This window comes from Lissotriton vulgaris, chromosome 11, assembly GCF_964263255.1.
Source record: "Lissotriton vulgaris chromosome 11, aLisVul1.2, whole genome shotgun sequence".
Classification (NCBI taxonomy): domain Eukaryota; kingdom Metazoa; phylum Chordata; class Amphibia; order Caudata; family Salamandridae; genus Lissotriton; species Lissotriton vulgaris.
The window spans coordinates 828,024,288-828,049,383 of NC_141699.1; the positions used below are offsets into that span (position 1 = coordinate 828,024,288).

The 25,096-nt window shown below is 40.2% G+C and overlaps 1 protein-coding gene across 2 annotated transcripts in view; it reads left to right on the top strand.

The window, feature by feature from the left end:
- Nucleotides 1-25,096, top strand: part of SLCO2A1 (solute carrier organic anion transporter family member 2A1) — a 661,420-nt gene that overhangs the window by 447,392 nt on the left and 188,932 nt on the right. The window contains exons 6-7 of one of the 2 annotated variants that reach the window (XM_086943938.1): nt 17,534-17,667; nt 22,862-22,943. In XM_086943938.1, coding sequence (XP_086800064.1) covers nt 17,534-17,667; nt 22,862-22,943 — 216 coding nt within the window. Of the gene's footprint in view, nt 1-17,533; nt 17,668-22,828; nt 22,944-25,096 lie in introns of both variants that reach the window. The other variant, XM_086943937.1, reaches the window with a different exon arrangement.

Here is a 25,096-nt window from a genome sequence, read left to right on the forward strand (position 1 = left end):
AACCAGATGCCTGCTAGGGCAGTTCATAATAATCTGGAATTGGTTGAGATTCCTTCTGAATTGAAGGATTTAAATACTTATGAATCTATTTTGATTCAAAGTATCCATCCCTTTCAGGCTATTGTAAGAATGGAGCCAAAGACAGGGAAGTTGCCTCCAGCAGATTTACAGAGAGGATTAAAGGGAAGAGTTGTTTATTTGCCTCTAGATTTGAACAAAAACATTAACACAATTGGAATAGAAAAAGTGGAAGAGGAACCTCTGGTTATCTTGGTTAATGGGGTTCCGACAAAGAATAAGAAAATATGGCAAGATTTAGTGGATGTTAGGAAAGTCAAAAAGGCAACAGTGTATTTGAAGAAAAATAATAAGTACTATAAGAATGTATATGTTGCAGAAGAGGAAGTAAGTGATGAAGAGGATAGCGATTTGTGTGCTGGCCAAATTGAGAAAGTAGAGGCCTCTAAAAGTGAAGAAATATATGAACATTATAGTGTTCATCCTTTGCATTCCAAGGAAGTCATGGGGAATGCTATTGAGTTGTTTCAAATGAAACAAGCCAAAGGGAGTCCCATTAGTGTTTGGGAGGAAAGTTTGGAAGCTCGGTGTTTCCCACAGCTATTTCCCACAGGTCAAGGAGGAAGATATGATGAGCGACCTCATCAAATTCCTGCGTCTGAATACCGGACTTTACGATTGTATGCAGAAGATCCTAGGTTTCGGCAATGCATTCCCTATTTGTTTCATCTCCTGTTTGAAAGCGATCTGTCTGGACTGTCATATGCAGTGAACCACATCTTAAAAAGTGGTATACAGATGCGAAACATCTCGGCAAGTGACTTTATGCATAAAGTCAATGTCCAAGACAGTATTTTGGATTCTCACTTAATTAATCTCATGGCGTGTCAGCGTGGTACTAATGAGTACTGGTACCGTCGTCATGGTGATTTAAAATGTATGCTGAGGAACTTAGGAACTCCAACATGGTTCCTCACTCTGAGCTGTGCCGAGTATGGCTGGGAAGACTTACTTGAATTTCTACGAGAGGCAAATGGAAATATTGAAAACATTGAATTCAAGACACCTGGAGAACTGTGTTCTTTGGATCCAGTGAATGTATGCAGGTACTTCAATCATAGATTTGAAGCTATGATGTCTTTCATCACAAATAAAAAGAATCCACCTCTTGGAGAGGTGTTGGATTTCTTCTGGAGAAAGGAGTACCAAGCAAGAGGTGCCCCTCATATACATATGTTGTTGTGGATCAAGGATGCACCTAAATTTGGAACAGATCCGGATGACTTAGTGATGAATTTCATCGAACAGTATTCTACGTGTGCTGTTCCAAACGCAACGGAGAAGAAAAGTCTAAGAGAACAAGTTCTACGTTTCCAAAGCCATCGTTGTGGAAAGTACTGTCGTCGTAAATTCAGAAACAAGGACAAGTTCTACACCAAATGTCGTTTCAACTTTCCACGACCGGTGATTTCTAAAGGAAGAGTGAACAGTTTGATGTCTTCGCTGCGACATAATGTGACGAGGAAATCACCCAAGAATACATACAATTTGAAAAGGAACGAAGAGTCCAAGTACATCAATGACTACAACCCAGTGATTTTGTCCATGTGGAATGCTAACATGGATATACAGTTTGTGGCTGACAACTGTATGGCTGTGGCTCGGTATGTGACATCTTACATCACCAAAAAAGAAAAGACCGAACTGAAGGATATGTGGGAGGACATTTCCCATGAAAAGAGCCTCAGCAAGAAGTTGTACAGTTTCAGTCTGAAGATGTTGTCGCATCGAGAAATCGGAGCTTACGAATGTTCTGACCGGTTGTCTTCAGCAAGTCTCTATGCCAAATCCAGGAGTCTCGTTTGGGCGAGTCTTGGTCTTGCTGCAACGCGAAATCGAGTTCTAAAACCTGTCCGGGAAATTGAGTATTTGGCAGAAAAGGAACCAAACAGTACCGACATTTTGAAGACCAACATGTTGGATACATATTATCCAAATCGAAGCAGTCACCTTGAGAATGTTTGTCTATATGAGGTTCTCCAAAATTATATATTCAAGAGGAACATCAAAGAAGATATTGAGAAAGGAGTGTATGCTGTAATTGGAAGTGAGGGATGCCTGGTCAAGCAAAGAAAATGCCAATTAGTAAACCATCGAAAATTGAGTGGTGAATCTCCAGAAAAAAAGGAGTTTTTTTATTTAGCACTTTTGCAACTTTTCAAGCCTTGGCGTGCAGAAGAGGAACTGCTTGGAGATTTCCTCTGTTACGAAGACTCTTTCAATGCAGCCAAGGAGTCCATAGAATGTCCTGCTTTTTCTAAATATCAAGAAATGCTAACTTTGGAAATTGAGCAGGAAGCAACGATTGCAGCCGAGATTGCCAGAGACAGTTCTCAGGACAGTCAGAGTTCTGTTTCATTGAGTCAAGATCCACTTGGAGGACCTATTATCGAAAATGAAGCTGCCACTGCTATGAATGAAGTAGAAAGAGCCATGGCACATGCTCAGGAGGATTCAGTTAACTTAGAAGACTTGGAAAAACAACTCAACGTTGAGCAGAGGAAAATATATGATGAAGTTACCAAGGAAATTGAGCACGGATTAAGTCATGAGAAGAACAAGTGCTCATGTACATCGTTGAAGCCTGTCCGACTGTACGTGAGTGGAGAAGCGGGAACTGGAAAAAGTTTCCTCATTAAAGCAATCTCTTGTTATTTGCAGGAAAGGACTGAGTCATCGCTGTCTTGTGTTGTCACCGCTCCTACTGGACTGGCAGCACATAACATTAAAGGTATTACTTTGCATCGTCTACTGATGCTGCCGGTGGAGCATGACAACAAATTACAATACAACAAGTTATCTGGAGATGCTTGCTGTGAAGTTTCAAGAGTCTTGAGGAAAATGAAACTACTTATCATTGACGAAGTAAGCATGGTTTCCAATGTCATGCTTGCCTTTGTGCATTTGAGAATGCAAGAAGTACTTAAAACTGAATATGATGTGTTATTTGGTGGGAAACACATCATTGTTTTCGGAGATCTTCTGCAGCTGACACCAGTAAAAGGTCAACCTGTGTTCAAAATACTCACGCATGAAGATACCAGGAAGTGCCTAGGGAGCATTGGCAACGTCAATATATGGTTAAACTTCAATTATGCAGAACTGCATCAAAATATGCGTCAGGCAAAGGATGAAGATTACAAGAATATTCTACAAGATATTAGAATTGGAAAAGTGACTGAGCATGGGAAAGAAGCTTTAAATGCACGATTACTGTCAAATTTTTATCCCAAACAAGAGATTGTGCCTGAGAATATTTTTCAGAAAATTACTGAGAAGAAATCCGGGATATGTCTCATGCCAACTCTTGCAGAATGTGCCATCTTCAACAACAAAATGTTGAATTTAGAAAAGCAAGAGATTATGAAACTTGAAGCTATCGACAAATTAGAGCATATGGGATCAACAATTATTTTGTCAGACAATTTGAAATCAAAATTGGATTCATTAGAGAAGACTATATCTAAAACAGCGGGTTTTGAAAAGACTTTGAATGTGTGTTTAAATTGCCGAATCATTTTGAGAAGGAATTTACATGTAGAAAGAGGTCTGGTAAATGGATCAATGGGTAATGTTGTTGATTTTGAGAAATACAGAAATAGAGATGGAATAGAATTTTTAAGAATTAAATTTGATGGCATTGAGGAAGTACAGCAAATTGGTCGTTGTTCTGCTAGGTTTTTGCTTGTTAAAGACTTATATGTTCGCCGTAAACAGTTTCCTGTTTGCTTGGCATATGCGGTGACAATCCATAAATCGCAAGGTTTAAGTGTAGACTGTGCATTGGTGAATATTGGCAGTTCTGTGTTCAAGGAGGGTATGGCATATGTGGCATTGTCACGAGTTAGAACTTTATCGGGATTGTACTTAATTGACTGTGATGTCAGAAACATTTGTGCGGATCTAGATTGTGTTAAGGAATACAATAGGTTAAGAAGAGAGTATGCGCCACATTTGCCTCAATATCCTTTGTTTGAGAAACGTGTGGTAGGCCGGAAACGTAGAAATAGCAGTAATAGTAGAGAGGTTGTTGCAAAAAGACTAAAAGTCAATGAACCGAAAATTGTTAGCAGAAAGAAAGTGGATTCTGTTGAAGATGTTGTTGGTTTTCAATTTGAAAACAGTTCTGGTGTCAACTGCTATGCAAATGTAGTGGGTAATGTTCTCTTTTCACTAGAGAGTTTAAAAGAACAGATTCTGTTGAATTCAGAACAAATTTTATGCAGTTTGTTGAATTCTGTTTTCGAGAAATGTAGCACTGATCGAACAAAAGTAGAAAGTGTGTCTGAAGTTCGTTATCTGTTAGATGAATGTTCAGGTCAAACAGACTTCTCTGAAAATAATCAGCAAGATTGTCAGGAGTTTTTAATGTATATGCTTGATATATTGCAAGATGAGGGTGTAGATGTAGATCAACTGTTTGGGCTTTCTTATCAATGGCAGCATGACTGCGAGAATTGTAGGGTATCAAGTACTACTAGTGTAGACTCAGAAAGATTTATATATTTAACTTTGCCAGACAGTAAATCAGTCTCCTTTAATAAGCTAGTAAATGCAGCTGATCACAACATGGAGTGTAGCCAATGTAAATCTGAAATGATGTCAACATTACTTATACGTAGATATGGCCAGTATGTCATTTTAATGATGCAACGATGTAGGCCTGATGGATCAAAAATGTCAACTTTAATAAAAAAAATTGTGGCTTCTCAGCTTTCAATATCAGGAAGGACTTTTGTAACTGTAGCAATTATCTATCACGATGGTCCTTCAACTACTTCAGGACATTATACAGCTTATTTAAAGTCTCGAAACGGCTGGTCATTCTGCAATGATTCCGTTGTAAGTTTCAAAAAAAAATTGCCGTTTGACCTTAAAAATTCTTACCTGGTGTTTTTAAAACCAAAATTTTAAAGAAAGAATCTCAAGATTTCCTATGAAGAATTGGAAAAGGTTCATCAAGTTGAGGGAATGTAAGTCTGCAATGCTGTCTAGATTATTGGTCCAAAACTTTTAATTGTAATGTTATTTTGTAAAATCCGACTATATAAACCTGATGCAAGTAAGTCTGCTTCATAGTAAGCAGTATCAGTGTCATAGGAAAAGGAGAACATGAGTGACAAAGAAGGGTAAGATATTAGTAGTCCAGGATTGTGAAAATTATCTTAAATGTTTTCTTTTTGAAAGTTGCGAATATAGAAAATGACGGGATTTGATTGGAAGAATTACAAGACTTGTGAATAGCTGCAACATGATTTGGCCAAGTGGAAACATGTGGTAGAATGTGAGAAGTCTTTTCTTGTATGTAGCATATTTTTCGAATCGTTGGAGGTTTTCTTTCAGAAAGTGGCGGGCTGACAATATTTATAGCACAACACAGTGGACGCTGTTCATAGGACATCCTTCGACGTCATTGAAAGTAAGTTAATTTTAAGGAGTTTTGAATTCAGATTTCTTATGTTGAATGGGTTTTTTAAACACAATCATTTTGATTGTGTTTTTTTTTCCCCGCTGTTACATGATGAATACCTTCAAGTCACTGATTTAAGTGAAATTTGATACATTCTGAGAACAGCAAAAATAAACCATTTAACATGTATAATTAATGTTTTGCTTTTTGTACTTATGATATACATTTAGAAATGTGAAGTAGATATGGAGAAACTGAGTCTTCTGTAAGTGTCAATTTTAATCCTTACAGTGCTGTACTTCTGGGTACTGTTTTTTAAAAAAAAAAATGAATAGGCCTCACCTCAAAGAAAGCTGTTGAAAGCACACATCTTATTTGCATCCTGAAACAATCATTTAAAATGTTAGACACAATTTTATGATGGCTTTACATCTTTTTTGCGCTGCAATTGCATCACTATTGTGAGACATTAGCAGTGCAAAAAAAGCACCATGTTCCAAAATAGGCCTCAGTTCATCAACATCAAGATACAGTTTTTTTAAAATATATATATTTAGGATTGTGTAGGGGACGTAGAGAAGCAGAGACTTCTGTAAATGTCAAAGTTGTTGAAAAACTGTTTGTTCTTGAACCTTTTCCCTTGTCTTTTCTAATTTTTAAATACATGTTTTAATATTTTTGGAAATGTTTGTTCTCTGTTTTACAGATTGAAAGTATGAAAAAATATTTTAAAAAGGTAACAAGAATTATAAGGTAAATGTTTTCTACTCTTTTTACCCGCAATGCACTGCTGATGATGTCACTGACACTATCTCTCATTTACTCTCTATAGCTGTCTTTCTTTTTACATTATTCTCTGTTTACTTCCCTTATACTAACTCTTCTTTTTTTAAAAAAAATATTTTTTTAGTTCGCTTACAGTTCGCGAACCGGTCAGCGAACTTGAAGCGAACCAAAAGAAATAGAGCTTGCCAGAGTGATAAACATTCTAGCAATTTTATTTGAAAGGGGAGGTAGTTCTGAAAAGAACTTTTTTTTTTGTTTTTGTTGTTTTATATATATTTTTTTTTTTCTGAACATTTTTTGATTTTTTTGTATTTTTAGAACAGTTTTATGTTTTTTTTGTGTTTTTTATGGAGGGGAAACAACAAAAAAACAGGCATTGAAAACGGCTCAACAGGAGCAAAAAAAAAATTACTGCTTGGGTGCATTAGGGCACTTATGGTTTTCGAACACCATATTAATCAAGTTGATGCTCATGTTCCCATACGACAGCATTGCACCACAATATATACAAGTTAACCTCATATGTTTAAAATTTGGTTGAATGTTTGGCACAGTTTCCTGTGCCTCTCTTCCTGTCAAAGACATTGTTGAGGTAGATCTGGCCACAGGAGTTGTCGGGGGATTGTCTTGTAGGTCCCTTAACTCAGCCCGGCTGTAGTTTAAGGGATGCCACCTGGTCATATGTCGATGCATAGTATAGTTGCCCATACTATATTTCTTCTCTGTGCCTCTAGACAATCTGTAATCACAGATGAGGCAGGTGGCATATTTCGCATTCACCTTCTTCTCCCCTGGAGGGATGAAAAAAAACTGCCAGATGAAACTTGTTTTTCTCTTAGAAACACGGGGCAACTCCGGGATAAATTGTGGTTGATCTGTATCCTCTTCTTCTTCTTCCTCCTCTTCCTGCTCTCTGTTGGAGGTAAATTGACTTGGTGGTCCTCTCTTCTTATGAGGAGGTGGAGGTGGTGGTGGGGGTGCACCAGCTGCAGCAAGTATGGAAGCCATTGTTGAACTCCAGGTAAATGGTCTTTCTCTCACCAAGATGAAAGTCAGAGTGAGGAAAGAAGGAGGGGTTTACATGATTTGGGAAAAGCAAAAGTTCTGAACCAATGAAAAGTGTTATTTTTAGGTCACATGACCTAGTCATACATCATTTGGAAACCAAAAGTGAAATGAACCAATGAAAAGTTTGATAAACAAGTCACATGACCTGTTCCGCTTACGTTACGCGGTGCGCGCCGCGTCCCGGATCGCTTCCGGTTCGCGGTCCGGAGCACTTCCGGGAGCGCTAACGCAGCGCGTCATTAGACGCATTACGCGACAACGTGATACGTCGCGCTTCCGCGACGCGTCACAGTTCCGCTAACGTAACGTTGACCGGTTCGCGGACTAGGTCGCGGCATCAAGATGAGCTAACGGAAAGCTTCCCGGTTCGCGAACTAGAAGCGAAGAAAAAAAATATTTAAAAAAAAATTATTAATAAACATCTAAAATATATTTTAAGATTTAAAGAAGAATACATTTTACAGCTACAGATGTTAGCTTTTAAAAAACCAATGAAATTCACAGAAAAAACCATAGGTAAAATCCATATATAGTTAGGAATTTGCATTTACAAAACCTTGAAAATTCACTGAAAAAACCATAGGTTATAGACCATATATAGTTAGGGATTTGCATTTACAAAACCTTATTTTACTCGCATAAAACCATTGAAATTCCATATATAGTTAGTTGCGCTAACTATATATCGCGCACCCGCAATCCACTGCTGATGATGTCACATATTACATCATTCATGACATGGTCAGTGACATCACTGATGACATCACTGATGACAACATCCAGTGACTGTATGTTTCTGTAAAGTGTAAATATGTCTTACATATTGAAGAATGAGTGGATGTATAAGTGTCTGGATGAAGGATTTAGTAGGTGCATGACTGACTGTATGAGTGAGTGATTAAATATGTCTCACTGAGTGCATGGGTTAGTGACTAAACTGTCTTAATTTGTGCATTATTATGTCTGTTGTTCTGTAAACTGCTGCATGTGTTGATAAGTAGCTATATGAGTAACTATATGGGTTATTGATTGGTAGCCCAGGTATTTGTATGGGAGACTGAGTGTGTGTGTGGGTGGCTGGAAGGTGTATGACTCTGTGCATAGATGTGTGAGCAGTTGATTCACTAGATGTATGGTTTCAAAAGTGCACGTGGAAACAGCTGTATGGGCGGTTGACTGTGTGCATGAGTGTATTGGTGAGTGAATGGATATCTCAGTGCTACATGTCAAAGTAAGTACATATGTAAAACACAGTACAAGTGAGAGTTGACATATATAAATAACTGTGCATAAGAGCTAGTGATTGTGTGAGTGGCTGTATGGATCATTGTGAACTTGTATCAGGGATTGTATAAGAGAGTAAATATGTGTTAGTATATGTTTGAATAAGTAAAGTTTGTATAACTGTATAGTTGAGGAAATGGAGGTGCGATTGATTCTTTGCATGACTGACTAGGTGTGTGAGTAACTCCATGGATGAGTGACAGTCTGTGAGTGTCTGTTTACACTGAGTGTATCTAAGGTTATATTAGAGTCTGAAGAGATTCATCGTATTATCACACGAAGGATGTCATTTGAGATGTCATCAGTGATGTCATTTGAGATGTCATCAGTGATGTCATCAGTGACGTCATTTGAGATGTCATCAGTGATGTCATCAGTGATGTCACTGACCATGTCATGAATGATGTAATATGTGACATCATCAGCAGTGGATTGCGGGTGCGCGATATATAGTTAGCGCAACTAACTATATATGGAATTTCAATGGTTTTATGCGAGTAAAATAAGGTTTTGTAAATGCAAATCCCTAACTATATATGGTCTATAACCTATGGTTTTTTCAGTGAATATATATATATATTACCTACTGGCGATAGCCAGTAGGTATATATAGTTAGGATTTTTTCTCTATGGAACTTTTGAAAATTCTATGTCTAATAACTTTGGCGTTTGTGGACGGAATCGGCTGAAATTTTCAGGAAAATGGCACATTTTGTTTCTGAGCAGCCCCTGAAAATTTGGGGGGTTCCGTCAAGGGGGGGCAGAGAAAAAAGGGGGGTCCCAAAACGCGTTTTTCCCATTCATTTTTCCATAGGGCGTTTGGCCTCACTTTTAGCTCGAACGGCTGAATGGATTTGCACGAAACTTGGCAAAATTGTAGGGACTGTTAGCCCGATGTGCCTTTGCTGGGTCTCAATATATGTGCTCCAGTGGATTTTGAGAAATTAACGTTTAAAAAAACAGATATATCTGTGACAGCGTACCGGATAGCGCACCAGTTCGCATACTTTTTGCGTAACGGAGCTTTGCGAAGCGAAGCTGATTGGCTCTCTGGTGTCTGTCAACATTCTAAACAGTCCGGAGCGGCCGCCATCTTGTCTCTCGGTAGGATCGAGAGACAAGAGGAGGCCAAAACGAAGGGGGAAATGAAGGAAAGGGGGCAAGGTAGACCCCTTCTGACCCCCTAGGATTGATGAGGGGGATATTAAAGTGCCCCGCGGGGCCAAAAAAAAAAAAAAAAAATTGTGATTTTTTGTCGTAGAGGTGCAAATCGGTACGTGAACCAGGCAGCTAACCGGGCAGCTAACCGGCAGCGTAACGGGAGTCTGAGGACAGCTGATTGGCTGTCAACATTGTAAACAGTCCGGAGCGGCCGCCATCTTGTCTCTCGGTAGGATCGAGAGACAAGAGGTGGTGAAAAACGAAGGGGGAAATGAAGGAAAGGGGGCAAGGTAGACCCCTCCTGACCCCCTAGGATTGATGAGGGGGATATTAAAGTGCCCCACGGGGCAAAAAAATAAATTAAAAAAATTGCAATTTTTCGCCGTAGAGGCGTGTCCCAGTACGCGAACCGGGCAGCTAACTGGGCAGCTAACCGGCACCGTAACGGGAGTCTGAGGAGAAGCTGATTGGCTGTCAACATTGTAAACAGTCCGGAGCGGCCGCCATCTTGTCTCTCGGTAGGATCGAGAGACAAGAGGTGGTGAAAAACGAAGGGGGGAATGAAGGAAAGGGGGCAAGGTAGACCCCTCCTGACCCCCTAGGATTGATGAGGGGGACAATAAAGTGCCCCGCCGGGCAAAAGAAAAAAAAAATGTGCGATTTTTCGCGGTAGAGGCGCTTCCCGGTACGCCAACCGGGCAGCTAACCGGCAGCGTAACGGGAGTCCGACATCTTGTGTTTTTGGAGCGTCCGGTTTGCGTACCGGGTAGCGTTCCGGTAAGCGTAACAAGGGGAAAACCAAGAGAAACAGTAAAATAAAATTTAAAGGAATAGATTTCCACCAAACTTGGCAAAATTGTAGGGACTGTTTGTTTGATGTGCCTTTGCAAGGCCTCAAGATATGTGCACGTGTGGATTTTGTCTAATTAAGGTTAAAAAAATATATATATATCTGTAAGCGTGCTCTGGCGCGCTTACGTTACGGGTTTTGTTGGCGCTGCAGAGACAATACGTCACGTTTATGCGACATGTCATGAGGCGTCTCACGTGGCTACGTACTACGTCAGGTAATAAAGAATATATTTTACAGCTATAGATATTAGCTTTTAAAAAACCAATGAAATTCACTGAAAAAACCATAGGTTATAGACCATATATAGTTAGGAATTTGCATTTACAAAACCTTGAAAATTCACGGAAAAAACCATTGGTTATAGACCATATATAGTTAGGGATTAGCATTTACAAAACCTTAATTTACTCGCACAAAACCATAGAAATTCGCATATATAGTTAGTTGCAATAACTATATATCGCGCACCCGCAATCCACTGCTGAAGATGTCACATATTACATCATTCATGACATGGTCAGTGACATCACTGATGACATCACTGATGACATCTCAAATGACATCACTGATGACATCTCAAATGACATCACTGATGACATCACTGATGACATCTCAAATGACATCACTGATGAAATCACTGATAACATCTCATTTGACATTACTGATGACATCATTCATGTGATAATACGATGAACCTCTTCAGACTCTAATATAACCATAGATACAATCAGTGTAAACAGACACTCACAGACTGTCACTCATCCATGGAGTTACTCACACACCTAGTCAGTCATGCAAAGAATCAATCACACCTCCATTTCCTCAACTATACAGTTATACACACCTTACTTAATCAAACATATACTAACACATATTTACTCTCTTATACAATCACTGATACAAGTTCACAATGATCCATACAGCCACTCACACATTCACTGGCTCTTATGCACAGTTATTTATATATGTCAACTCTTACATGTACTGTGTTTTACATATGTACTTACTTTGACATGTAGCACTGAGAAATCCAATCACTCACCAATACACTCATGCAGACAGTCAACCGCCCATACAGCTGTTTCCACATGCACTTTTGAACCCATACATCTAGTGAATCAACTGCTCACACATCTATGCACAGAGTCACACACCTCCCAGCCACCCCCACACACACACTCACTCTCCCATACAAATATTTGGGCAACCAATCAATAACCCATATAATTACTCATATAGCTACTAATCAACACATGCAGCAGTTTACAGAACTACAGAAATAATGATGCACACATTAAGACAGTGTAGTCACTAACCCATGCACTCAGTGAGACACATTTAATCATTCTCTCATACAGTCAGTCATGCACCTACTAAATCCTTCATCCAAACACTTATACATCCACTCATTCTTCAATATGTAAGACATATTTTAACTTTACAGAAACATACAGTCACTGGATGTTGTCATCAGTGATGTCATCAGTGATGCCATTTGAGATGTCATCAGTGATGTCATTTGAGATGTCATCAGTGATGTCATCAGTGATGTCACTGACCATGTCATGAATGATGTAATATGTGACATCATCAGCAGTGGATTGCGGGTGCGCGATATATAGTTATTGCAACTAACTATATATGCGAATTTCTATGGTTTTGTGCGAGTAAATTAAGGTTTTGTAAATGCTAATCCCTAACTATCTATGGTCTATAACCAATGGTTTTTTCAGTGAATTTTCAAGGTTTTGTAAATACAAATTCCTAACTATATATGGTCTATAACCTATGGTTTTTTCAGTGAATATATATATATACACACCATAATGTGTTAAATACGCAAAATGTTACCATCTGTATCATATCATGTCATATAACCTTTAATATTTCAAGGCTATTTTAGCCATTGCTGCTTAAATGCATGTTATACTTTTTTCTACCTCATGGACCTCTTGCTAATTCAATATCTACTTCTGGGCACCACACATCACTTTATACTTAGAATATATCTGACATAAGACCCATATTTATCAATCTATATAAATGTGCAAATCTGCAATAATAAAGTGCTAGTACATAAAGTGTTCTACCCAACTAATTTCTTATTCTCATAAAAAACGCTAATATTAAAAACAATAATTGTTATATACAGTCCATGGAAATGGTAGGCGTCAAGGAATGAATAACATCCACTCCCGAATGCATAACCATGACCCTAAACCGCTGCTCATCTAACTATTACAATATACAGGGATTGGTAAGAAATCTCAAACACAGAGTAGAAAAACCTACATGGAAGAGTCTCACTGGAAGAAATAGAGTGCTGTATTACAGGAAATTATGCAGGTCTTCGGTGTTATTCAGGCCATGCGGAGACTTAGTATTTAGCTCTAACATTAATTTTGTCTCCAATTGCCTTAGGGCCCTTTTCCGATCTCCTCCCCGCCGCTGTTTAGGAATAGATGCTACCACAAAATAAGTCAAGCAGTTCAAGTCATTGTTGTGCATGAGCTTGAAATGGCGAGCTACTGGATAAGAAGAGTCGTTATTAACTATGGCACGAAGATGCTGCAAGATCCTGACATGCACCTGCAGCTTAGTACGACCCACGTACCTCAGACCACAGGTGCACGTCAGGATGTAAACAGCATACTCCGTCCTACATTTCGAGACCAGTAAGGTGTCATCAGCAAACAGAAGCACTGGGACCCTCCTGTTTGCCAGGCGCGGGGCATCATGCTTGCATTGCTCTAATGTGGTTACTAGGGCATTAAGACACACCCCTGTGCCCCTTTCCCCCGAGGACACTGGAATCGGGCCTGTCCGGACCTGAGCGAAATTATCCAGGTGAAGCCTCCTGAACACATCAATCAGATATTTCGGAAACCTCGTGTTCTTTGGAACTGCACACAGGCCCACCCTGGGAAATGGATCAAAAGCTGACTGAAGGTCAACAAAGATTACATAGAGGTGCCCACCCCCCAGTGTGACATACTTCCAATAGATGAGTTTTAATTAGAGCATTAGGTCAATAGTGCTTGTCCCAGCTCTCAATCCCACTTGGAGAGGAGTCAACACTCCTACATCCTCAACCCAAGTTGTAGTCTGGTCAGCAGAATACGACTATAGAGCCTATGTGAGCTGTTGATAAGAGTGATTGGGTGGTAATTCAACGGGAGTGCCCAAGACCCTCCTTATGGGTTGGGGCAATTTCAGCCCCTTCCCAAGTCCATGGCATGGTAAGCACATTTGTAATATTATTGAAAAAAAGGGAAAAACGAGGGCACCAAATCTCCTTCTCTGCTTTAAACAAGTCCCCAGGCACCATGTAAAGCCCAGTGCTTTCCTGGTGTAATCCAATCAATTGCCGCAGCCCGGTGCTTTCCCTGGTGTAATCCAATCAATTTCCGCTGCAACTTCACTCGCAGTGATAGGGCGGGGAACACAATCAATCTAGTGGGACGGGGCAGCTGCAGACAAGACAATGGTTGGAATCATAATTACAAGGCAGAGGAATTGGCTGTCTAAAGCTCCCAACACGTGTTGTGGATATTTTGCCTAACTATAGTATTTTTGGATTAAATATATAATACGAATGTGTAACCAGATATTATTTTTATGCATTGATCGTGTTTATTTTTAAGGTGTACAATGTTCTACATAAACTCCAACTAACTATATTAATCTTGCATTCTATCAATGTGGGTGGAATCCTCTCTCACTTTCAGTGATGTATGATGTTGTCATTTTGTTGTACCCAATAGTTAAATAAATGTGTATCTTCAACTCTCAATAGGTGGTGGATTACTCTTCTTTGGCATCTTGTAAATTCAGGCTCAAATTCATTAAAAATGTTGTGGTCACTCACGTAATCCAAAGCGTCACAAATCAGTGCAAATGGCAGTATCAGTCAACTTTTTAGCTGAAGGTTTTGAATGTGGAAATTTTGGTTTCCCACGGTGTCAAAACTGCATTGCGCCATGAAGTGCCAGACTACTGTAGAATATGCAAAAGGGATGCTTATAGGGAAGAGCAGTGCAAACGACCGTAGTTTCTTCCACAAAGCCCGATTAACTAAGACTAAATTGACCTGAAATGGCTTTATTTAAAAATCGAACGCAATTTAAACCATGTGCATATGTTCGGCAAGCGATTATAGAAGCCAGTAATGTAACTATCGCACTTTTCCAACGGGTTCCCTGATGCTAGAGCAGGTTGGTCGCACCTTATGTGAGGGGGAATGTCTTTCTATCTTACCCCCCTTATCTCTGGAGGTGTTTGACTCTCTCAGCGCCAAAATCAAGTCTGGATCTCCGGCAGACCCGCTGAAACCGGCCCAACTCAAGACCCTGGCGCCGGTTTGCCGTACCCCGGTGCTGTCCTTGATCAACCTGTCCCTCTCTTCTGGAGTGGTTCCCGTCAGATGGAAGCAGGCAGTAGTCACGCCAATTCTGAAGAAGGCGACCCTTGACCCCCTTAAACCTGAAAGCTACCGCCCTAGCTCCCTTCTCCCTTGGGCCACGAAAATAGCGGAGGCCCATGTGAAGGCCACTCTTACAGACCATCGTGGTAGGCTTAACATTCTCGACCCTACCCAGAACGGGTTCCGTGTGGGTCACAGCACGGAGACGGCCCTTCTCTCGATGGTCGAGCATCTGCGTTCCGTGCTGGATTCCGGTCGGACGGCGGCACTATTGCTATTAGATCTCAGTGCCGCCTTCGACACGGTCTCGCACAGGATTCTGATTCGGCGTCTTTAGGAGGTGGGCGTTTCTGGCTCCGCCTTGCACTGGTTTCGATCCTTCCTTACGGATAGGTCATTCCAGGTGGCGATCCCACCCGGTAAGTCGTCATCCTACCCGTTAGACCAGGGAGTCCCACAGGGGTCATCACTGAGTCCCACCCTTTTCAATCTGTATTTGAGACCGTTGGCTGCGGTCGTCAAGCGGTGGGGCCTGACCATGGTCTCTTACGCAGATGACACGCAGCTGGCGGTCACACTGAGTGGGGACTCAGACCTGGAGGCTCCCCTCCCAGCGGCAGAGATAAAAAACCTGGGGGTGTGGCTTGATCCTTCGCTGAGTTTCATCTGTCATACCAAGAAGGTGGCGGCTTCTTGCTATGGCATCATCAGAGGACTTCGACCCATCCTCAAATTCTTTGATGCACCCAAAAGACAGCTGGTGGTCCAAGCATCAGTGCTGTCCAGGCTGGACTATGCCAGCAACTGCTGATCCCCTATGTCCCCTCTCGCACTCTTAGATCACTAGGCCAGAACTTAGCAGTGGTCCTGTGTTTTAAGTTGAGCAGAATTGGTGGCCGCTCCTTTGGAGTCCTGGCAGCGAGCTGGTGGAATTCTCTTCCTCCACAAATCAGGGCCATCGATGACCTCCTTCAGTTTAGACGGGCTATCAAGACCTTTTTATTTGTTTAGCTCATCTGTTGTGTCTCTTCTCCTTTCTGCCCGCTTTTAATGCTGTGTTGTGTTTACCTTCTCAAAGCGCCAGGACGCCCCTTTGCTGGGGCAGCTGTGCATGGTACAAATAAAAATAACATAACATAACATAACATAACACATGCAGCATGTCTGCTGGACGCAACACACGCTACCTACATGATTGGCCCTTTGACAATCTTTATATGTAAGAAATCTTCACTGGAATCTATACCTCTTGTAGAAGGCCTGTGCAAGACAGTGCAGACGTGCCTTTCAGCCATGGCGGTAAGCCATGCATGTACAAAGCAGCCATATTTGGCATGAATGCCCCCAATGACATCATCATTATGCGATTCCTTGTAAATATGGCGTTGATTGTTTTCTCTCATTTGAGAAACACAGCACAGTTATTTTTTAAACTCTGTTGCGTGAAGGATAAATACATTTGGGCCACCATATTTAAAATATGTACTCATTAATTCTTAAGCACAGTCTGGTGACATGTTTTATCTCTGAGTGGCTGTTGTGAGGACTTTCTTTCACAACCTAGGAGTTCTGTCTGTAGTGTTGGTCAGAGTGTGACTTTCATTTGATACTGTACTAAATGTCTTTGACTCTTATTGCACGGGCTGCTGTCTTTGTTCTATTCTCGGATGAAGTGTGTCAATCTTTACTCCATGTGTGTGTGTATTTTCTTTCAATTCAATTCATTTCAATTAATCTTTATTCAGATACAGATGCATCCATAAAAGCACATATAAAAAAAACAGCATTAGAGTACATTAGAATGTTAAAATAAAAACAACAGCATCATAAAAACAATGTCCAATCAATGACCTGTGGACACAAGCCATCAGTGAATACTCGTGAACGAACTGCCGCTTTCAAAAACGATCCCACTCGGAAAACTAAAGCATCCCCCCCCAGCTTAAGAATTTCTGTATAGGCTATTTTATATTCAATGATGGCAGTTTTCTTAAAAAAGGAATCCAAAACAAGTTTGTATATATTTGGTAAACATTGCAGAAGAATAAAAACTCCATGTGTGTGTGTATTTTCTTTCATTGACTCCCATTTGGTGGTTTTTGCATTTGTATGACTCCAAGTGGGTGTCTGTTTCTCTTTCTTTGTATTGCATAGTCTTGTACGGCTTTTGGTATTTTTCTCATAGAGTATTGTAATGAATGTGGGACTCCCTGTGAGAGCTGGATTAACTGTTTTTAATTCTCGGAGCTGGTGTGTCTAGAATTGCTTCTCAATGATTTTCACTGGCATGTGTTACTTTTCTGAGCCTTCTTTTCAATCAATATCCAGTGAATTGTTTTGCTGAGTTTTATGAATGGCACATCTCCACCATGAGGCAGTGTGGGAGAGAATATTACAGGCTGTTTGCACCTGCTTTAGTATATACCTGGCCTCTGATGACAGAATTATATTTCCCAACTTGCACTTCTAGAGAACATGGATCTAAAGCCTGGTGACCCACGCTGGGTCGGAGCCTGGTGGCTGGGGCTGCTCATCTCCTCTGGATTACTGGCGCTCACCTCAATCCCCTACTTCTTCTTCCCACGCCAGATGTCAAAAAGAGAGGTAAGGAGATATCCCCTATGTGAAATGGTTACATTGGCGGTTCTCTTAGAATTCTGCATGAATATGTTTATTGTTCATTAGATAATTGAAGATAGGATACTGCTTTTCACAGAATGTTTTCCAAGGTCAGATATTTCCACATTCGCTGCAAACTTATTTTTTTTGAAATCGGGAAAAAGGTGTACAACCTCTATTTGGTATAATTAATCCTCTGTCTTAAGGCTCATTTATTGTATTTGTTTATTTATAAGCGCAATATTCATCCGAGTGGCTATCACAGAGCTAGGAGAGCGAAAAACCTGAGTGAGGGTAAGGTGATGTGTCTGCTTCTCACCATTTCAGGGATTTTGTATGTGATCCATTCACTTTTCAGAACTATGTTCTGTTCTTTTCACTTTCAGGAAAGTGCATTCGTACTTTCGATAGATTGAATGGTGTCTTTCTGCTTCATGGAATCAAGGATTGCATCTGTCTATTTCATTTCATAGTTCACCTGCCTGGCTATTTTGATACCACGAAATCACATGTGTCTCTTGTAATGTATACGTTTTGTTTTTGTGTCTCCACCTTAAGTCATGTGATTCTGTAATTTCAGTGCCTTACATTCTTTCCCTGTAGCATTCAATGTAGTAAATCCTCTGGCTCTTTGAGGGTCTGAAAACGTGTGTGTCTCTCTTTCAATTTCCCAAATTCTGTATCTGTCTATTCTGAGACCTTAAATGTTATCTTTTTTGTTTCTTAAATCCATTGTATCTTTAAATCCTTAAATGTGATGCCATGGCTGTTGCCTTTTTCAATAGGTCAATCATGTTTCTCCAGCACAGGATCTTTCATAGAATCACATGCTTGAATCTATGAAAGACATCTATTAGGGAGAACCGCAGCTACCCATTTTCTACCGCCTTTTAATACATCATCCTATGCCAGCGTCTTCTGTGTCTTAATTCCCGTATCTGCTTCTATAGAATGGCAATTCATCTACCTGTCTCTTTTGAGACGTAACCTGAATCTGTCTCTTTGAATAAATAAACTCATGTCTGTATCTGTCAGTGGCCTAAATCCTGCATCTGTCTCTTGCATTGCCTTAAAAATTGCTCCTGTGATCTCTCATTCAGTTTCAGTGCCTAACACACTGTGCCTGCCTCTTTCACTTGCTCAAATCCTGTATCTGTCTCTGTAATTATGTTAAATCCTCGTTCTGTCTTTCAGCCCTTTAAATAGGGTGCCAATCTCTTTAGTTATGTTACATGCATCTGTGTATTCTATTTAAAACGTGTTGAACGATCTAAAAAAGCATTCCAGAATAGTTACCACTCTGGACTACACTTTGAACAGAATCAACGTGGTTTGTTGACAGGACATTTTCTCGTGTTTCTTATTGTTTAGAAGTCTCATTGGATAGGGGTCAGCAAGATCAGAATTGAGTAATGTGCGTTTAGTGATGATCAGCTCAATGCAGTTATGGAACTGGTTGGAGCATTGTGTGTTTAGATGTGTGTTGATGACCTTTGGCCTTAGTTTCATTAGGTTTGTGAATGAAGATGTAGTATAGCAAATTTGACTTATTCTGATGTTGACTGCTCAGAGGATATGGCTTTGCTACTGAAGTAGCAAATGTTTACCAAACTATGGGGCATATTATCAAGGGGGTTATCTTTAAAAGCCAAGAAAGCGGAGATAAAATTATCTCCCTATTACCTAGCTGTCGCTAACACCAGTTAGCGACAGCTAGTAGGAGATAGCGACCATCTTGGGCCCCGCTTTGCATGTCAGTGGTATTTATCACTAATGACATGCAAAGTGGGCGTGCCAAGATGTTAGCGACTGCAAACAGTCGCTAACATCGCTATCTCCTATTACCAACTTTTGGAGATATTCGTGCTAAGCGCGATTATCTCCAAAAGCTAACACCTGCCCTGAGCAGTTCTTAGCCATGTTATCCAATGGTAGGTGGATAACATGGCTAAGAGCATTAGCTCGGTAATGCATGAATATCGCGGACTTTTTAGCGATATTCATGCATTTCGGCCGATTTTTAACGCTTAGGAGATAAACCTTGAAATTAGCAAGGTTCCTAAGCGATAAAAATCGCCGCAGCTGGGCGATAAAAATATTGCCGCTAAGCCAACATAGCGATAATTATCGCTAATTATTGGTAATATGCCCCTATGTGCCTTGGAGATGTTTTTTATGCATGAGGGTGATATCGTTGATATCTTAAAACTGGAGGCTACCCTTTTAAATATTTAAAGTCCTTTATCAGTCTCTTTTAACATTTAAGTACTCGTCCTATGTCTCTTTCAGTTCCTTAAATTCTCTTTCCGCACCTTAGATGCTTGAATCCTAAGGGCCCCATTTACAACATTTTGGCGCATGGCAACTCTGCAGGGCTACTTGCTGCACTACCGAGTGTTAAAAGAAAAGGGCAAGAATGCACTGTATCTATGAGATACAGCGCATTTCCGTTCTATTTTACAGCTCTGCCATTCAAGTGGCTGCCATGCGCCCGTGCAGGTACCGTTGCACCACGATGCAAGAGTGCTTGCATTGAAATCGGGCTGTGTTTGCGCAGGAAGGGACACCTTCCTACACAAAAACAACTAGTATGCCTGCCCTGGGCAGGCGAACGGTTTTGACGCATTTCCACATTTTCGCATGTTGAAAATCTGGGAATATGTCAGAACCTATGGGCGTTGAGTGGGAATACCCACTGTAATGTCTATGGCACGCCTCCCCATGCACTGTGAGGCAACAGAGAGACTTACGCTGCGTTGCCTTACACCATATCTACGAGGCCATGAAAAGCAATGCTGGGAGGCTTTCCGTGGCCTTGTAGCTATGGCTAAGCCTATTGCACTACTGGAACGTCAAGAAAAGTGATGATCCAGCAGCGCACTGGGCTTGTAAATAAGTCCCTAAGTGTCCAATTAGTTGTGAATCCTGTAACTATTGCACTCGATGCCTTAAACCCTGTTTCAAATTCTTTCTGTGCCATAAATCCTTTATCTATCTTCTTTTTCGCCCTAAATAATTTGCAAGTCTCTTTAAATGACTTTAAATCAAGCACCTGCCTTGTTTAATCTCTTATCATGTGTTTGTCACTTTTGAAGGGAAAATGCTGTGTGCCACCGTCAATGTCTCCAATCTTGTATGTTATTATGCAATACCTTAAATCTTTAATGTTCCTTTTTGAGTCATGAATTTCAAAACTTTATTTGGATCCAAACATCCCTCTGTCGGTCAGTTTTATTGCATAAAATTTGAGCCAGACCTTTTAGATGTTTCAAATCCTGCATCTGTTTTTTAAGTTGTCTAAATCGATGATGTAACCTTCTAGGACATTTTCATATCAGTTCTCGCAAAACACATGCACAGTGCTACCTGCTGCACCTGCATAAGACCTGCACATAGAGGGAATACTGTTATTTGCTTACAAAGTTACTTACAAAGTGTCCTTGCCTTTATCCCCAGAAACATACGTTTAGGGAGCTGGGATCTGGGCTCTGGAGCATGCTAGTGGGAACATTTTACAAACTGTAATAGCAATCTGTAAAGTAGTATGTAAGTCGAACTATGTTTTAGCCAATGTTATTGGGCTAATGTACTTATAACTTCAGAACTTAAAGAAAATCCTTTGGATGGGGATCTCAACTCCCCATATTTTAATTTTAACATTCTGCAAAGATTTGATCAATTTTACTTGCCTCGTGTTTTTCCAAAAGCCCTTTTCCGAAAATATTAATGAATTCTGGACACTTGACCAATGTTAATCAAATAATGTGCTTGCAGAAGCTTTACATTCTATCCCCGCTGTTCATTCCCTCAAACAGAATTGCAACTTTTTACATAGTTTGGTCTTCCAGCCCTCTCGTGCCTACTTCTTTTCTAATGCCTTTTATTCTCCATCCTTCTGTTTTAGTGCTTGCAAACCTGTGTGGATTTCCTTCCAGTGTCTGACATTCTTTTCCTTTTGCATACTTGGAATCTCATTCACCTTTAGGCTTCCATTCCGAGTGGGTCAAAATAAGGGAAGGTATTTACATCACTCGATTACCCAGATGACGTATTTAGTAGGTCCAAAGATTTCCACTTTAAAATGATGCATAACATATGGAATGAGTGTTTATGGGTTTTTTCTTAGCAGATACCTTTCGGCAGATTTGGTGTTCTTAATCTGCCTGGAGAAAACTGCCGGCTCCATTAATTATGACAAAACATGAATTTCGATAGCTGTAGAAGCTGCTGTTTGTGCTGGTATCAAAATATAATCCTCAATTTATAACCAGGGACTTGTGCCCACATGCATCAAAGTCAATTGCATTCGCAAACAGTGCGAATCGCAATTTCGGACGTTTGCAAATGCAATTGACTAATTTGGAATGCATCATGCATTTCGCAATTTTAGGAATCACAACCATGTTGCGATTTCTAAAATTGCGATTGCATTTAAGAAATCGCAATTTTCAGATTTCTTAAATGCAATGCATGATCAATTTTTATTTGCGAATTCGCAATTTGGAAGTGGTAAATTAGCATGAAGTTGAACTTCATGCTACTTTACCGAAAACTTTCAAATATGCACAAATTGCATTTTTGAAAGTTTTAATTAACACACACACATGCCCTTGGGGCATGTGTGTGTGTAAATTGCATTTAAAGTTACATTTCAGGGGTGCAGGGAGGGGTTCTTTGGACCCCCCCTGCACCCTTGAAATTGCATTCACTTTTTGCGAATCGCAATTTGAAATTCGCAAAATGTGAATGCCTTCCCATTCATTCCTATAGGCCTTTTGGCCCATAGTAATCAATGGGAAGGGTTTTCCTTAATTGCGATTCCCAAATTGTGAATCGCAATTAAGGGAAAAATACCGAATCGCAAAAATAAATGCGATTTGTTCATGCATTGCCATTTCCGATTTCTAAATTGCGATTCCCTAATTTTAGCAATTTAGGAATAGCAAACAGATGCAATGATGCATGTGGCCCTAGATGTCTAGAATATAACTGAAATCTTAGTGAGTGTCAGAGAAAATCCTGAGTGTGTCCTTTTCCATGCTTTGACAACTTGTTCCTGGTGTTTTCAATCGCAAGGCTTACGCCTGTATGTGCGCGTTGTGCATTCGTTACCTAAGGTCCAAGCTGGTAGTCTTTCCTATTGTAGGTTCTATACTTACCCATCTCTCCATCTGTCCAGGAAACCATATCCGAAGCCGATGCTAAGCAGAATTTGGGCACCGACAAAGCCATAGACTTCTCCTTGATAGACTTCATAAAAAGTAAGAACTTTAATTTTCCACAGCTTCCCTTGCTACACCATGAGACTAGTTAGCTCTACTATTGTTGTTATTTGTCCTTTGTACAGTGTACCGCTGCCAGTAGTATTGTCTTGTAGCACTTTGGTAAAAAGCAAGGGCTAACCTCTCAACATCTACTAGAAAACATGAAGAACAAAATCTATCTTACAAAGACCTAGTAGACATTTAGGACTAGATTTTCTATTTTTTGATGCAACGCAGCAAGACAACTTGCTGCGCTGCCTCAAATGGAAAGAGCAGGAATGCACCATAATTACTACCATATGACACATTCCTGCGCTCACATTATGCTGGCGCACTTAGAACAGCCAGGCGCCAATGCATAAACCCTTGCACCATTGTGGCCTGCATTACAGTCAGGATTGTTTTTGTGCAGGAATGGACACCTTCCTGCACAAAGCAATCTCCAGAGGCATTTTCCTCTTTCTACGTGTGCTGCAAAATGCAGCGCATGTAGGAGGAGAAATTAAAGAGGAGAGATAAAGATTTTCATCCTCGGTGCTCCTCATTTGGAAAGGCGTACCATTTTGGCGCATTCCCAGGTTTGCTAGTCTTAGTAAATCTGGGAATGCACCAAAAATCACGGGTGGATGAGTAGGAACACCCACACCTGCCCAATGCGGAGTAACGCATGGGAGAGACTTGCGCTTTCTTGCGTTACACAAGAGTCTCTATGCTACACAGAGCCATGCAAGGAGGCTCTGCATGGCATGGTAAATCTGACTAAGGGCTTACATTACCTTGTGTTGCCTTGCGTGACACAAAGTCAAAGCAAGCCCTTGATAAACCTGGAACTTATTGTGAACACCATTGCTCAATTAATATGTATCAGCAGGCAGACACATTTTAATTTGATTAGGAAACAAAAACTTTTCTTGAATCAACCAAGAAATAGCATATACAAAGCAGGAAGAAGCTGAAAAGTATAAAACCAGAAATGTTTTTAAAGTATATATATAAATAATCCAGTATTCGAACTCCTGCGCCGGAATGACGACACTACAGCATCAAACATAAAATGTAACTTTCTTTTTATTCCTTCTCGGGGCCATGACGCATTTCGGCAGGATCCCCTGGTGTGTGTATATATATATATATATATATATATATATATATATATATGTGTGTGTGTGTCTGCGGAGTGCATCCTGACTGCCGTGGGTACACGGAAACGTAATATATTTCAACTCCAGAAACAGATTGTTCAGAGACGGAGCTCCCGTGGTACGGCTTTTTTTATTGCAAATAAAATTAGCAACAGCGCATATAGACAAACAAACGTCTATGTGTTTAGGCTGAACTAGTCTTGTTCATGACGTGAACAACGCTAGTTTAGTTGAAGCACGTATACGTTTGTTTGTCTATATGCACTATTGCTAATTTTATTTGCAATAAAATAAAACTACCACGGAAGTCCCTCTCTGAACAATCTGTTTCTGGAGTTGAAATATATATATATCTATCTATATATATATCTATCTATATATATATATATATATATATATATATATATATATATATATATATATATATATATATATATATATATATATATATATATATATATATGTATATCACATCACTTTCCCTTGGTTCCTTTTCACCAGGGACTGCAGCGCTCTCAATGCTGGTTCGTTAACCCCTGCAGCAGAACCATGCCGCTTTAACATCCAAACTAAATCTTTCCAAATTGAAAAGAACATGGGGACGAACTCGCATACTCCTTATTTTTCACTTTTTATTGCCATCCTTCGAATCATGGAAACTTTCTGGAAGGCGCAGATCAACGCATTTCAGGCTACCATAGCCCTTGTTCCTTGTTCACGTGAACAAGGGCTATGGTAGCCTGGAACGTGTTGATATATTATTTTTTGGAAGCATATCACCAACTACGAGATGAGACAAAATACAATCCACTCAAAACAAATCCAATACAGAAAATGATTGAGGATACGAGACAGCACTTAGACGAATGGCGGGAAAAAGGATTAATAAATAAAGATGAATATGCATTTCTACTAAAGGAGAAACCAACTATCCCTACAATCTATTTCCTTCCTAAGGTTCACAAAACCCTAATAAATCCTCCGGGGAGACCTATTGTTTTGTCTTCC